The following is a 15,893-nucleotide window of genomic DNA, read 5'->3' as shown; positions in this document are numbered from 1 at the left end:
TTAATGGCTGCAAAATAAACACAGCATATGTACACACCATGTAATTAATGACATACGCTAAATTCTATGAAAGTAACCATTGATCCATCACCATAAAACACATCCTGATTTGAAATTTACTTGTTCTCATACCATTAACTTGTAAATTAGACTTCCATTTGCATATATGTACATATATACACATGATCTTTCCTCACCTAGATATAAAACCATTTAATAAGCATACAAATTGCTCTTTCATCACCAAAAGATCCTTACCTGTATTTTTTGTCAAGGAAAGCATTTTTGCTTGGATAACCAGTTATCACTAGAATTCTTGGTGGTGCTACCATACCCAAAGAATCTATGCAGGTTCTCCTAGAAATGTATAGGAATGCATCAAAGCCTAAGCTCCAGGGACCTCAGAAGTAATTCAAGCAACACCTGGCAAGGCAACAAAGCTGCCTATGCCCCAGTGAGGGCTCTGGGGCAGACTAGAGAGGTGACGCTCCTGTATTATCAGAACAGCATACAGGCTTGGGCCACTTCTCCCTTTTCTGCCATGAACCAAAATCAAGGACTATATCTGTGTTTGCTCTTCATGTAGCTCATAAAGTCTAGTGTAAATCATTCAATAATAGGAAATACATTGCCCAAAAAAGTGTGCACACCTGTGATAAAAACTGCCCTTGTCCAAAGTGCCAATAATCCTAGTAATACCAATAGCAGCAAGCTGAAATGAAATAGTGAGTACATTTTATAAGCAACTACTAAGTTTCAAACAAATTCCATATACCTGCGTCAGCACAGTAGCACTGTGTTAGAACATAATGATGAATTTAAACTGACCTGTTTGTTTCAAAATATCCAAATTGAATTAAGTAATAATAGAAAAAGAAAAGAATTTAATTAGGGAAAAAATAATTTCCCCTAACAAATAATTAGAGAAAATTAATGGAAAACATTAATTCTATATGAAATGCTTGATTGGTAATGTTTATCTTGACAGCATGCATATAAAATGATGTGTGAATAAGGGCATATTTAATGCCTTGCAATCAGCGAGTCCTCTTAGCCCATTTTTCTTTAAAATATTTTCTCTTACAAGGTTAAAAATCTTCCTAGTCTCCCTCAAAGTCTCAGACAGTGATTTTGGTGACTAATATTTGCAAGTGACGCAATGTTTCAGTGAGTCCCCTCGGTCAACATGGAGATGAATGATGACTAACTCACAGTGTGTGACTACTACAAAGCTCTCCTCTTTTTTCCTGCTCTGAATGATGCCTCCTACTTTATTTCCTCCTCTGATGGTTTTTGATGATGTCTGCCCTGCGATCTTTTCATATATTTATGGCACGCATGGACACTTGTATACTTCAATGACTACAAAGATCCTGCTATGACATAAGCACTTACAGGACTCGCTGCAGCCATTTCTGGATACTCACGAATGATGTGCGGCCAACGGGTAACAAAACCCGAGGGACAAAGAAAATATTTTGTAAGTGCAGGAGTAAAGACAATGTAAGAAGGGTAATGACAGACAGGGATCAAACCAGAGTCACTGAAGGCTCCTCTAATTCAAATAAGCAGTGTGGCTGATACACATGCTCATGCTTTGAGCTAGTGATGCCATAGCTTATGATAAGAAGTTGCACCCATATCTTCATTTTCTTTGCCTCCAAAGTATGTTTCTCCTATTCTCCTTTACAGTACACAGAAAAGAATTCATCTATTATTCATCCAACTGTAGAATCAGAACATTTGTTAGGCAAAGGTTGAGCTAGATTCTTGCAGATTATGCAATCATTTCATCTAATTATAAAGAAGAGTAAATCACTCAATTTTTACCACATTATGGTACAGTGTCATTTCAAGAAGCCATACTGTTGACATATGATGAAAGCTGCTGGCATAGGAAACTCAGCATGACACATGAAAGCCAGAATAAAAGGCCATACATAGATTTGTTGAGAAACATTCACTGCACACATTGAACCACATGACTCCTACGTTGTCCAACACAGAACTTAGTTCAGAAATTGCGGCAACTCTGAAACAGTGGCAGGTACTGCTTCACAGAACAACAACCTGTACACCTAATGTGCACTTACTGAGCTAGATGTCACTTTGCGCAAGTTTTCCTTTGGCTACTGCAGTGAGGAATATTTGGCATTCTCCCAGTTTGTACCCCATGACACAATACTCCAGCTATCACCCCCTACACACACGTTTGAGTCCAACCTTGCTACACTGGACATGGCACTCACCACACCTCTGCTGTGTGAATGTCTCTCTGGCTTTAAGCAGTGAGACATGCTGAAATACACAGCATTTAGCTTCAGGATAACTTGCCCTTCCATTTCTCCACTCCTTTAACTTGCATTTCTGTCCTTAGACAACCCAAAGGAATACTCCCACCATCATAGGCAAATCCATATAAGTATTATACTGACACATGACCAATTCAATTGTCATTTGCAAAAGAGCAGTCACTTCTGCTGTTAATATACAAGGCTGCATATTTCTGACATCCCTTTCTTGAGGCTTGAAAATGGCAGCCTGTAGGCAAAGAAGCTTCAAAGTCTCCAGGCCAAATGAAGTGCTGCCTGCAACGTTGTTCCTGTTGAACAATATGAGGGTAATTAAGTCTCTCAGTACATCCTGGAGGGCAGTGAGTCAGTTTGGGCTCAGCTGGAGTCCACTAAAAGAGTATGGACTAAATTTATAACAGCGTTAATGAATCTTTGCATGCTACTGGTCAGCATGAAAGGCCAAACAGCAGAGGAAGCCATAGAGCAAAGAGAAGGAGATGAAGAGAAACACTTCTTCAATGATGATGTAGTGAAGCTGTGACCAAGCTGTAAGTAGGAAAGATTTTTTAGCTACTGGCAAATCTACTGAAGCCACTGGTAATGCAGCACAAATGCCAGAGAGGCACACTGGCACATCTCTTAATTCCCAGTGCTAGAAAAACAGAATCAATCAGATGGCAAACCTCTTCAGAATAGTTACAAACTTACATCACACACAGATCGTCAGCTAGTTCTAATAAAAATAGCTTAAGACAAAGTGGGCTCCTTATAGTAAGTAAAAGCTAGGGAATTAGTGTGGCTCTCATGTGATTTGTGGCATTATTTGGAAATGCTGCACTTAAAATATGTTTACATAACTAAAACTACAATTGTTATTAAAGCAATTGTATGTGTATCAGATACTCTGTTTACATATCTTCATTGATTGAGGAAAGCGAGATTCAGGCTGTTCAGTGAAGTACACATCCCGAGGGAATTGATACTTTACATACTGTGGAGGAGTAGTATCTTCCTTGGTGATTTGCCACACATCTCTTGTTGGGAAGACTAGGTGTGTCTAAACCACTACACTTCTAAATCACTCCCTGTTTTAAACACAGAAAATCCATCAACTACTGAAGAAAAGCACCACATATTGGCTCTCTCAAAAAACCCTCTTCCCTCCAAGCACTGACATCAGTTTTCACAGAACTGGGCTTCCAGCAACTACTCTTTGCTCCTTACCCTCAAGCCAACTGTGCAGTTTTGCAGCAATCTGTAATACTTCCAAAGCTCAGTCACTCCACTCGGCTGGTGGCTGACACACACACAGGCCACACAGTGCTTTAAATCTACAAAATCTATCACAACTCCTTCAACTGACATCAACAAGAGCAGGTGATTACCCTCACAACGTTGACCACCATTTCTCATTTCTTATGCAACCCAAGCACACGTAGAGAGGAGTGCGCACCTGGCAACACAGACTGAAATTTTGGAGATCTAATCTCTACAGTTACATAGCCAAAAGCCAAGTTACATAGCCAAAAGCAGAGCAGTCCAAGCTCACAGCAGCTGTAGGAACCCCTGGTAGGTGGCAGCTCTCCCTGCCTGTGCCTCTGCCCCAGCAGAGTGTGTGTGCAGGGTGGGAGCACCCCGAGGCTGTATTCTTGGCTGGAGCCTCTAGGTGACACCACTTTAATACAAACTAACACAACGATTTCCAAACAAGACTCCAGGCTCCTTTCTGTCTCTCTTCTCCACCCTAAAATCCCATTCATCTGCAGTGAGAAAAAAAGGACAAATCCCACAGTCAGAACAGGAGACAAAGCCCTTCACAATTCTAGTATTCATACACATATTCCCTATCCCATGCTGTCTCACAAGGTATGCAGCTTTACGTGCTCTCATTCAGGTTTAGGTTTTGCTGCACTTGGGTTTCCCAAATGAACAGCGCTTGCATAGCTTTAATTATCAATATGGATTCAATTAGCAATCCTTCTTGATTAGGAATTCCACCACAGACATATTCTAAGCATACTCTATAAGAGAAAGACTATTTTGCATGGTGCAGAGCAAACACTGAACACACCAAAAAGGTGTTTTGAATTTGAACCTGAACAGGCATGACTCTGACTGCATTTCTACCACTTTCTTATCAGTATAAACAAAACCCAATGATGTCTTTAAAAATAAAATCACAAGAACACTATTAGCAGTTTCCTGCAGCACCAGAACACTCCAAAGGAAAGGCTTCAGCTGATTTTTCCCTGATTTCAGCTGATTTTCAGCTGATTTCAGTAAGCTAGCAAGCCCTAACAACCCATTCAGAAGTAACAGATAGAGTGGAAATTTTTATTTCTGTTATTTCTGGCCAAGCTTCCACTTAATCTGTGGCTGTGACTTCTATGAAGAAAAGACACCTGAAAACTGAATTTTGTTTCTCCTTACTGGCAATCAGAAGCATTCTGCATTTGTTTTGTTTCTGAGAACCCTCACATTTAGAAGGAAACAACTGACTTCTCATTTTCATTGTTTGTTTGTTTGTTTTTTGCAGGGGAACAAAACAAATGCCTCACCAACTTAGACATATGCACTGTCTTTACATGGCTAACGCATCTGGCTGAAATATTTCCACTGAAAATCTCAAAGCTCTCTGACATCAGAATACTTTATTTTTAGGTCAGTTTGTAGGTAGTAGAAAGCATAATTATTAACAATTTTATTACAAAAAAAAATTAAACAAGGTATTACTTGATTTTCTGTGCTGTGTTTTACGCACGCTGGAGGAACCATTCTACACAACTCATTCATAGGGAGGAAGAGGCAGAGCAAGCAGACACCAGCATAGAAAGAATGCAAAGACGACCTAAGTCAGCAAGGAAACATGAAGACTTACTGTAAAGGCAATAAAGAGTGCGAACATTCTTTCAGCACAAAGCAAACTATAAGCCAGTGCTGTGTATAGGTGCCCTAAGGTACTTACATGAAAGACAAAGGAAATAAGAGAATCATATAACAAGCATGAATGCCAGCAGTGGCTTTGGATGGCTGCAGAAATTTACTTTCCACTGATGACAGTTATGGGTTGCATGCCTTCCTCAAATACTTCTCTGTACTTAATAGTATTACTTGAAGAAGTCTGCAGCATAAATTAAGGCTCCGTTGTATAATTCACTCAACAAATGCCCGTTGACAGAGCCCATACAAATCAGTAGGTGCAACTATGTAACATGAATATGAAAAGAGCCATTTTGGAACCTTCTGCAAAATTCTACCTCCCTCTCTACCTCTTAAAGGTGTGACTCCGAGCACTGAGGTCTTCTGGAAAAACATCCAACTCCCCACATTATCCCTACAAAACTTCTCAAGTCCATTGCTTCCAAACAGATGAAAACATTTCACAGCCCTGTGCAAAGCTCCTGGCTCCAAAAGCACTCAGCAGCCATCTCTGGAGTTAACTCAAGCATTGTCTCACTACTGGACATTGTCTGTACTGGGCTATAAGCAATGTGAACTGAAGAGAAAGACTGAAAGCGATTGGAGGTCACATCATTCACTGTAAAACGAAGGGCAACTGCTTTCCAGTGAGCTGCTTGAAAAAAACAGAAAGGTCCTGACCCTGAGCTCGGTGGGCAGGCAAAGGTGAGGCAGTCGGCAGGTGAAAGCAGAGAGCAAGTTGTCAGCCTGTAGGCTCACAGCACCTGCAGCTGGGTATCTGCCGCTGCCCTGCTAGATACCAGCACCCCTCGCAGGAGCCATTCATGCAGCCATCCATACAGCCCCGGCGCTCTGCAGGTGATGGAAAGCACCTTTGGAAATGGAAAGCCTTCAAGTTTTACTTTATAAGCTCGCGAGGCCGGCGGGGCCTGCAGGACCGGATGCTGCCTGCCCGTCCCACTGGCTGCAGGGGGCCACACGCCTGCCCAACACTGCAGGCAGCCACGTGCTCACCAAGAGCTGGCGCCTCCAAACCCAGCCCTGGAATCAGAAAATACATCGGGCCAACGACGAGATTAACCCGGGTGTTTCTGGACCTGCGAGCACCCGCCCCCCTTCACAAACAGCCCTGCCACGTTCCTGCCCTCTCCAATGTCCCTGTACACGCGTGTGGGCGCGCTCCGAGGCATGGGTCACACCGCTCAGCACTCAGCGTAGATCACACGGTGCAGGTAGGCGATAGAAACGCTCCGCAACACCCTCAGCTTCGGAGCCGTGGGGGCTGTCACCGCCCGGCAGCGCGAGACCATGGCATCCTTCTGCTCAAAGGAAAGCAGGCTACAGCATCGCCCCGGCTCCATGTTGCACAGCAGCCCATGCACCGCGCTACTACCGCCCGGATCCCGCTTACACCGTTCGCCAGCAACAGCCCTGCCGTTAACACGCCACCTGTTACCTTCCCGAAACGCTGAAATTATCTTACGATCATTTTCAGCGCGGCAAACGAGGTTTAACCTTTATTGCACTTGGGGCACAGCCCCGCTCGGCCCGTGCCCGACCTACGCACGTGTGCCGGAACGCGCCCCGAGCGCTGCCCGCAGCACCCTGCTCAGCGCAGCGCCTGGCCTCCCGCTCCCGCTGCTCCCCTACAACAAAAACACACCCACCCAGCGGGCTACCGTTGCCCGTTGCCGTGGTAATCCGAATGTCTGGGTACTCGCTGATTATCGGCGAACGAGACTCACATTGTTCACACCGCAGCGCGTCCGCTACGTTAATGTGAGATAATGGCAGCCAGAAGACTCCTTTTGTTCCCGGCTTTGCTGTTTATTCATAGTGCCTGGAGGTCAGCGACTGCTACAACAACCGGGGAAGGAACCGCCGAACGCGTGAGCGGATTCCACTTCTGCTTTTGCCCGAGAGGGGACCGCGAGCAGCCCTGCGCCGGAGCGGGGCAGCGGGAGCTGCGGTCTGACTCACGCAGGTGTAGCGGGCGGCAAGGAGGGAGATGTGATGGACTTGCACTTCCGAGATTTTAGATGAAGCTGATTTACGCTCGCAGGGAACAGGAAAAAGCCGCTTTCTGCAGAGGCGGGGGGGCAGCAGAGCCCCGCCACAACTTAGGAGGCAGCCAGGCTGCCTGCGGGAGCCGGGGCCGCGGCGCCGGGGGGGTGGCCCGGCAGCGCGGCGGGGCCGGGAGCGAAGCGGGCAGGGGCGGGAGGCTGAGCGCCCTGGGGCCACGCGGCGGCTCCAGTAGCGGGGCTGGGCACGGCGAGGGGGGGTGGCGGGGGGCACGGAAAGGGCCGGGCGGGGAGGTGTCAGGAGGCGGCTCCGGTAATTCGCCCGTCAAAGTTGTCTGGGAATGCCGCGGCTGCCACAATGACACCGGCGAACGGACTATCGCATCTCCCTGCTGAGGTAAGTGGTAAAGGAGAGGATAAGCAGATGGTGGTACCTTCCCCGCCTTCTGAGCTCGGGGAGATGCATCGATGCGCGATCCCCTAGCTGAGGTGCTATTCCTCGTTCTTACAACAGCTTTCTCATTTGGAGAAACGACCGATTCCTATTAAAGGCATCGTCGGTATCTAATTAATTCTACGGGTTCGCCTGCACAGGTTGTCGGTGCTCTGTTTCAGTGAGAGGTCTTTGTTATCGCTATGTAAAATCCGGCAGCGATTTCGGCAGGAATTTCTAAGCCACCCTGTTCTAGGAAAGCCATTAGCTCTCCCTCATGCAATTAGTAGAGACTGCTTCCTTTTCTTCCTTTGCGATACTACGGAGACTTAAGAACCCAAGTGTACAGGAACAGTAGGAATAAACAAAATACATTAATATATCGATAATTCACTCCTTTTGTAATGCATCTACGGAGAAATCCTGGGGAGGGTCCCATTCTCAACTATCAGAATGAATAACAGGCACATGTAATGTAAAGGCATCAAGAAAAACATCGAGTATAGACAAAACACACGTGTTCGTGCTGCCAAATTATCCCCCCATAAAGCATGGAGGTAAAAAAGAAGCCGTATTTGACATCACTTATGGCAGGAACGTATTTCTCCCGACCCGAGGCTGCATGCAGGGCGCAGGCTGCTCTGACGGTCACAGGCACTCCTCCTTCAGTTACAAGACTCCCCATGTGTTGTATCAAAGAGCTAGGCAAAGTACAGCTCTCAGTGTCACCACACGGTTATCATGCTGGCAGTCAAAATTGGTAAAAACTAAGGATGTTGCCACTGCTGAAGGATTTGTAACTCCGGTGCCATCACAAAAGAGTTGGTTTTGCGGAGAACAACTGACAGAGGGAACCTTTCCCTCCATACAGGGAGAGCAGAATCACCCAGGCACAGCACAAACGATCTGCTGCTGCAGGCAGCCCTCCTGCAACGAGCAGGAGACAGCTACACTTCTCACCGAACAGTAAATTGCAATCAAGGAGGCACTTTTAGGAACTGGATGTTCACTCTGCCCCAAACACCAGGACGTCAGCTGTCTTTTCAAAGGTAGAGCTATATTTTAAAAACTACTGAAGGCAGAGCAAAACCTGGGAAGGTCAGGTTTTGCCTCAGTCAGCAGATTATACCTTACATTGTGCTTGGCTCGTCTTCATGAGGGATTTAAAAAATATCAGCTGACACTTATTAAAAAAACCACCAAAAACGCAAAATAAACCCCAAACTTTTTATCTAGTATACAGAGAGCTTAGATGAAAAAATGTAAAGAGCACACTTACATGTACATACCAATGTACCAAAACGGTTGTAGCTGTATTGCCATGCATTATCCTTATAGCAATAGCACGTACTTTGGCACCCTAGTAAATACAGATGCCCCACACAGTGCTGTACACACAATAAGAAATTATCCTCGCCCTCTACTTTTTACCAAACGTGAAAAATGTGCACTGGAGGAGTATTTAAGCTTCCCATTACTGTTTTCAGTGCTCTTGCCCACCCATCTCTCCTTTTACCACAACGACTGACCTCAAAATTAGCTCACCTAAAATGAAATGCAGATTTTTCACATGAAAATATTGGAGGTTTAATTATTAACAGCTCATAGTTACACACTTTCAATTTTCAATTAGAGATCTCTAATAATTTGCTTTTAGCTCCAATACTCTTTCAAGGTTTTACTCTAGTTTCTTCCCATAATAGGAATATACTAAATTTAATGTTACTGATCTCAGGGGACAAGGTGGGCAAACAGTCTTGGGACAGTATTTTCAAGCAATTACAGTCTTCTTTTTACAATACTCAGAGCATCAGGATCCTTACTTAACACTGTTTTCTACATTTTTTTTTTCTTTAAGTGATGCCACATCTGCAGAAACATTTTTAGATTCTGATTTTTTTCCCTCATATTCTCCTGATGCTGGATTTTGTCATATCTTGACCTAGAGGACTAAAGAAAGAGAGCATTCTTCCAGGATTGGGAGATACAGAGTTTGTTTAACAGAGTATATTGTCTTACATCACCATCTGTTCAGTCCCTAATTACATTTATTTCATAATTAAAAAAAAATGAAAAGTCTTTGAAACAATCTTAATTTCACCTTAACACTTTTAAGGGAAGAAAAGTCTTTGAAACAATCTTAATTTCACCTTAACACTTTTAAATTATTTTACAAAGATTGTACCTGCATACCACAGCCACATGCAATAATCATGCGATCTCAGGTTGGATATTATGAAAAATTTCTTCTCAGATGCACTGGCAGAAGCTCAGCAGGGGGTGGTAGAGCCATTGTCCATAGTGGAGAAGAACTGCGGAGAGGTGGCACTGAGGGATGTGGGCAGGGGGGCAGGAGTTGACAGCTGGACTAGATCTCAGTACTCTTTTTCAACTCTAATGATTCTATGACCCTCAGCTCTGCCCTGATGTATGGAAGCAGCACAACACACTTGTTTTCATAACAGGTGCACTGTATACCCAGCTCCTGACTTTTCACTTGATTTCCCTCATCTGGACATCCTACAAGCAACTACTACAATCAGCCAAAACAGCCTGCGAAGGCCAAATTGAAAAGGCAGCAACCTCTGCAGAAAACGTTGACAATGCTGGTACCAGCTTGCACCTCATCCATAACAAACCATGTAAGGGATGGTCCTAATCACCCAGTAGAAGTTCAGACATAGGATCATCAATCTCTTCCAAAAGCTCCTAGCAATGTAAGTTCAGATGTTAGTTAAGCTTTAGGTGAAAAATAAAGGGACAAAACTAACTAAAATAAAGCACCCCTGTAAAGCAATTCCAACCAATAAAATGTATTTTTGGGAATTGCCTGAACATAGAACAATAATGATAATAAATATGTATTGTAATATTGAATTACTAGTAAATTCGACCCACTGTTTAGTTTTATCAAAACCTTTGGCATTAAGTCATTTCTGTTAAAAATAACTCTATCTTCATAATTCTCATCAACCTTGACTGCTCTATGCAGACATCACTGTAATTTGCTCGCCAACTGCAGGACAGCTGCCAATGAATACAGAAAACCAACACTTTAAACTAGAGAGAAGACATCAGGAACCTGAAGAACACTGAGGACCACATTCTAGCTGCATATCCTCAGGTATTCATTGACAACAGGAACTTTACCACAAGCTAGCCAAGAAACAATCCCCATGTGCCTGTGTGGCTCAGAACCACCTTAGACTGGTGGTTCTGATTAGGTGCAAATCTCACTGAGGGGGATGAAAATGGTGCCCACTGTCACCAAGATTCAATTTGATCAACGATTATTGAGATTCACCACATAATGCAGGGAAGTGTTAAGTACTGACTTCTTCAAAGCAAAGCAAGGTGTTATTATGATGGTAATTTGTACTTACATTGTAGCATTTGCCAAAGATCTTAAAGCATCTCTACAGGCATAAATCAGTCTCTTTGAGAAGTATTTGTCTGTTGTTATAGACATTATGTCAGACTGGAAAACTACAACACAAAGAAGTTACACTAAGCATGAAATTTCACTCCTCTGCAAAAGGCCAGCCCAAAGACTCTCCTTAAGTCCCCCATAAATCCTTTAAGTAGGGCTTAATTTAGAAATTACACAGGATTAAGGAGGCGTATGGGTCTCATACTGGTCCTTCGGTACCTGAGTCAAATGTACCCATGTAGATCAGTAAAAAAAAAAAAAAAAAACAAACCTAAAAAGAAAATCTATGTATCCCAACTTCAGTTCTGAGCTTAGTATTATCACACTGCACAGACATAAAAACAACCAACAAAAACTGAGGTGTTTTTTTTTTTTTTTTTTTTTTTTTGGAGAACCCAGTGCTCACTCTGTCCCTAAAGCGCACAATTTTGCAGCCAAACCAACCATCCCACATTACAAAGCAGGTATGTCATTGAATTTTTGTTCTATACACAACTTGCATAGTTATTTACCACTTGATCCCCTTACTTTATAAATAAATCAGCACAAGGCAATCTCTACCCTGAAAGCATTTTTTGCATGTGTGCAAATTTTTACATGGCTAACGTTCTGCTCAATAATATTGCCACCACAGTCCTTGATCTGTCTACCTCAGTTTTCTCTCACAACTCAATTCGCTTTCTCAAAATAAGAAGCTACCCCCAACAATAGGCTAGACCTGAATTCTTTCCAACATATGTGCCCACAGTTACTTAAATACAAACCCTCATTTGATGTGTTCTTCAGTCAGAATTTATTTAAAATAGCTGAGGCCTGTTACAACTTAGAGACTATACAGCTGTATTTCTGTAGCATCATGTGCAATGGGAATTGAGAGTCTGAACAGTTTTAAGTAATTATGTCACTCATTAAAGCAATGACAAAGAAAACCTTGTGCTGGCTACTCAACAGTAGTCTGATGACAGGGGAAATTTCTTTTTTTGTCTGGTGATGTTAAGCAGTCGTCATCCATCCTATATTACTTTGTTAAGATATGCCAGGTTTCTGAATACACTCTTGGCTATTCTAATTTCATATCTAGTTCTTCTTCACAAATTAAAGTAGCTGACTACCTTAATTACTTGTAGAGAATGCAAAACAGGCTTAGTTGTTGGTTTTCTTTTTGTGATGTTGTTTTTTAATTTGTTTGATTCACACAAAAACCTGTTGAATTAGAGATTGCATTTAACTCTAATACTAAGCTCCGTAGCCAAATGCAATCTAACACAAATACAAATTTTGCCTCATCAACAGCTTTATCGCTAGGATTATGTTTAACTGTTTTTCATCTTCTATTTAACAAAGAGAAAACCCACTTCTTCCCTCCTCCATGCTTTATTACTGTCACGCAGACCCATCATACATGGAAAATAAACATTTTCAGCTGGAAAAGGAAGTTGGAAAGTGACAAGATGTCTTGTTGTAATGTACCACCTGAGATATTTTGCACAGTCATGTTATGGCTAAACTATAGATGAGAGAACAGTACACAATGAAGCAGTGATGCTCCATGGCTGGCTGGTATTTCAAATCCTTAAGATGCTGCAGCAGTTACTGTAGATAAGAACTTATGCCACAGAATTGATGTTTCTAGAGGGATATCTCATAGGTAAACAGCAGTAATTTAAAACTGACTCACAGTGTCTTCTTTAGTAAAACATTTCAAGGGCATTACTCAGGAGAAACTTACAGGGATTGCTTGATAGTGGACAGGATGTCCTACTATCAGGTAGAATACTGGTAAGTTGGTCTTGCCAGAAATGTCACTTTAAGTTTTAGCAGGAGAGAATATTTCAAGTGACAGAGTACTGGGGTAGAACTGTCATGAAGGAAAAAATAATTGTGTCTATCTTATCTAGTTATATATTATACAGCCTCTGTGAGATACAACAGAGGTTTCATCTTTGCTTTATAGACTTCAGGGCAACTCAGGCTAAATCATCAGACGAGAATCAGGAATCTGAAAACTACAAAACTACGTGTAAGAATGTGCATACGCTTTACACACTGCATCACATGTTTCTGTGCAGAATGACTACTAAATTGCATGTTGAATTCTGCAAAGCTTTTTGCAAGGTGCAAAAACTAAGTTGTTTCAATACAGAAATTTTCCTAGGTTTTTTGTTTTATTCATTATAGTTTGGTTGTTGTTTTTTTTTTCTTTCTTTTTTTTTTTTTTTTTTGAATTACCGCATCCAGCCCTGGGGCCTCCAGCGCAAGGAAGATGTGGACCTCTTGGAGCAGGTTAAGGGGATGGGCATGAAGATGCTCTGAGGGCTGGAGCACTTCTCTTATGAAGAAAGGCTAAGGGAGCTGGGCTTGTTCAGCCTGAATAAGAGAAAGCTCCAGGGAGATCTCACCATGGCCTTTACCTAAGGGAAGCTTATTATCAAGAGAGAGACCAACTTTTAACATGGGCAGATGGTGATAGGCCAAGTGGGAATAGTGTTAAACTAAAAGAGAAGAGATTTAGATTAGATAATAGGGAAAAAATTTTCACCCAGAGGATGATGAAGTCCTGGCACAGCTGCCCAGAGAAGCTGTGGGTGCCTCATCCTTGGAGACGTTCAAGGTCAGGTTGGATGGCACCTTGGGCACCTGGTCTGGTGGGTGGCAATTCTGCCCACAGCCAGAGGCTGGAATTAGATGGGCTTTAAGGTCCCTTCCAACCCAAGCCATTCCATGATTCTATGTTTACAATTCATTATTATACAATCAACTGAAAAAAGAGGCAGTCCAGATGCTCCCAAAACTCAGTGATATTGTATTATGTTTAAAATGAATGCTATTCTCAAGAACTATAATAAAAGGCATAGAGGTCCCACAGTTATTCCATAAGTACAACATACAGGGGCAGAAAAAAGTGGTTTCCAAACAAATTCTGTTAGGCGAATACACTGCTATAAAGACGAATCAAACCCCTACGTTCTATTCTACCATGAAAGTTCAAGACACGTTATGCTTCTGCAGTATATGGGTATGAAGAATCTAGCTCCATCTACACTGTTATAATTCCTTACTAACAATAGTGCCCTGCACAAAAAAACAATTTATACTAGTGTGATTTCTTTAATGTGACGCTATGGGAAAATAAGCCTTGAAAAAAACCTCACAGAAACATAAAGCATGACATCAGTGTTTAACCCTGTGTACATTTACTGTTCAGCTTTTGCCTTGACTCAGGCTCCACAGGCAAGAAGTACAAATTCTGTTTTTCTGTATAAATTGGTAATCAAAGGCTCACATCTTCAGTCTCTTCTAGCTTCATTTAGTGCTCACATTTTCTCTATATCAACTACTTTGGGATCTTCACCTGATTTAAGGTGGTACAAGACATTCTCATACCTCTGGATGCTCCCACTACACAATTGCTTCAATTTAGCATGACATTTCTAATGCAGTGTACAAAATGGAACATCGATGAAACGTTTTCAACCTCAAGAAAACCAACTCTATTTAAATAAAGAGTAGGAAAGTGCTTGGTGAGAGATACGTTGTGGAAGTTTATCCTTTGGGCACAACTTCAAGTTTCAAAGTGAGCCCACTTGACCTGAGCACAGATTTCAAGATGGAAGCATTATTTCTCTATGCACCGGGTAACGGCAAAAACAAAAATTGCATTTATTTAGTGCATGCTGTCATTATACATCCCCTGATGTCTCTAATGCTGTTCACAGCACAAAGCTGTAGCCACCTCTGTCAATGGTAATAAGCATCTCAGTCAAAAAACAGATTATCTTACACAACTGCACTCCTACAGGCTGGGCTGCGACTCACCTATGAGAGAGGGTGGGTTTCATGGAGCTCATAGAGTTCATGGGGGGTTGCATTGGGAGCTTCCCTGGAGGATCGTTCTGCCGGCTTTTCTGGTGGCGAAGCAGCAAAAGCCGTCCCAGCTCCTCACACCACGACGAGAGCAGCGCTGTGCAATCAGAACAAAATGACAGTAAGTGCACATCAGAATAACCGGTATAGCTGAGTGCAGATGCAAGCTGCTATAACAAGAGCCACAAACTGAACAGACAAGCCCCAGGAGTGAAAAGTTCGTCCACGAACCACCACTCACATTATTATCCTATCAAATTGAGTCTGTAATTGCACTACGCTATCATTATAATGTTTTTACACAAGTTACAAACAGTCTGCACAGCCCAGGAGGCACGAGAGAATTTGTCTGAGCTGAGCAGCAAAGAGATAAATGGATGAGGCGCAAGGACATGGGGTAGCTGTTGTGGGTGAAAAAAGGCACTGAAGAATTCGTTTCACACTAATAGAAACGTAACAAAAACATGCAGAAGACATCATTCACAGAGGGGAGCAGTGGATAACAAGATCTCTTTTCTGTTTGGCTATTTTTGTGCTAAAGCTTAATTGGAGAGGCATGAAGAGGAACCCATGTGCTGGAATTTCCAAAACTGCCATTAGCTACCAGTCCTGAATAGATAAACATGAGAATAGAGCCGCACTAATGCGGGTAAGGTATACAGAAGTTAGGTACTTCCATCTGCATTTGAACCAGCATAACCCCTAAGTGCTTATCTCCATTATGTGACTAATCTTCTGGGCAATGACGGTGCTTCAGTGCTTACAGGAACATCATGCTTATGAATGATGACAGGCAGATATTTCCTAGAGAGACTAAAAGCTTGCAACTCCCTCAGAAGACATGAAAGGGTTCATTATCTCTGAAAATGTGACCTTTTCCTTAAGCACCCACAGACAGAGAAGACCAGCCCCTCTTACAAAACCGATGTAAT

The 15,893-nt window shown here is 42.7% G+C and overlaps 1 protein-coding gene across 8 annotated transcripts in view; it reads right to left on the bottom strand.

The window, feature by feature from the left end:
* ZMIZ1 (zinc finger MIZ-type containing 1) overlaps window positions 1-15,893 on the bottom strand; it is a 321,213-nt gene that overhangs the window by 33,646 nt on the left and 271,674 nt on the right. For all 8 annotated transcript variants that reach the window (XM_042818839.1, XM_042818844.1, XM_042818843.1 and 5 more), the window contains one exon: window positions 14,914-15,058. In XM_042818839.1, coding sequence (XP_042674773.1) covers window positions 14,914-15,058 — 145 coding nt within the window. The remainder of the gene's footprint in view (window positions 1-14,913; window positions 15,059-15,893) is intronic.

The sequence above is a fragment of the Centrocercus urophasianus genome, unplaced genomic scaffold (genome assembly GCF_019232065.1).
Source record: "Centrocercus urophasianus isolate 14NV4802_14NV808 unplaced genomic scaffold, USGS_Curo_1.0 seq_17, whole genome shotgun sequence".
Lineage (NCBI taxonomy): Eukaryota > Metazoa > Chordata > Aves > Galliformes > Phasianidae > Centrocercus > Centrocercus urophasianus.
This window is presented reverse-complemented; position numbering and strand designations above follow the sequence as displayed.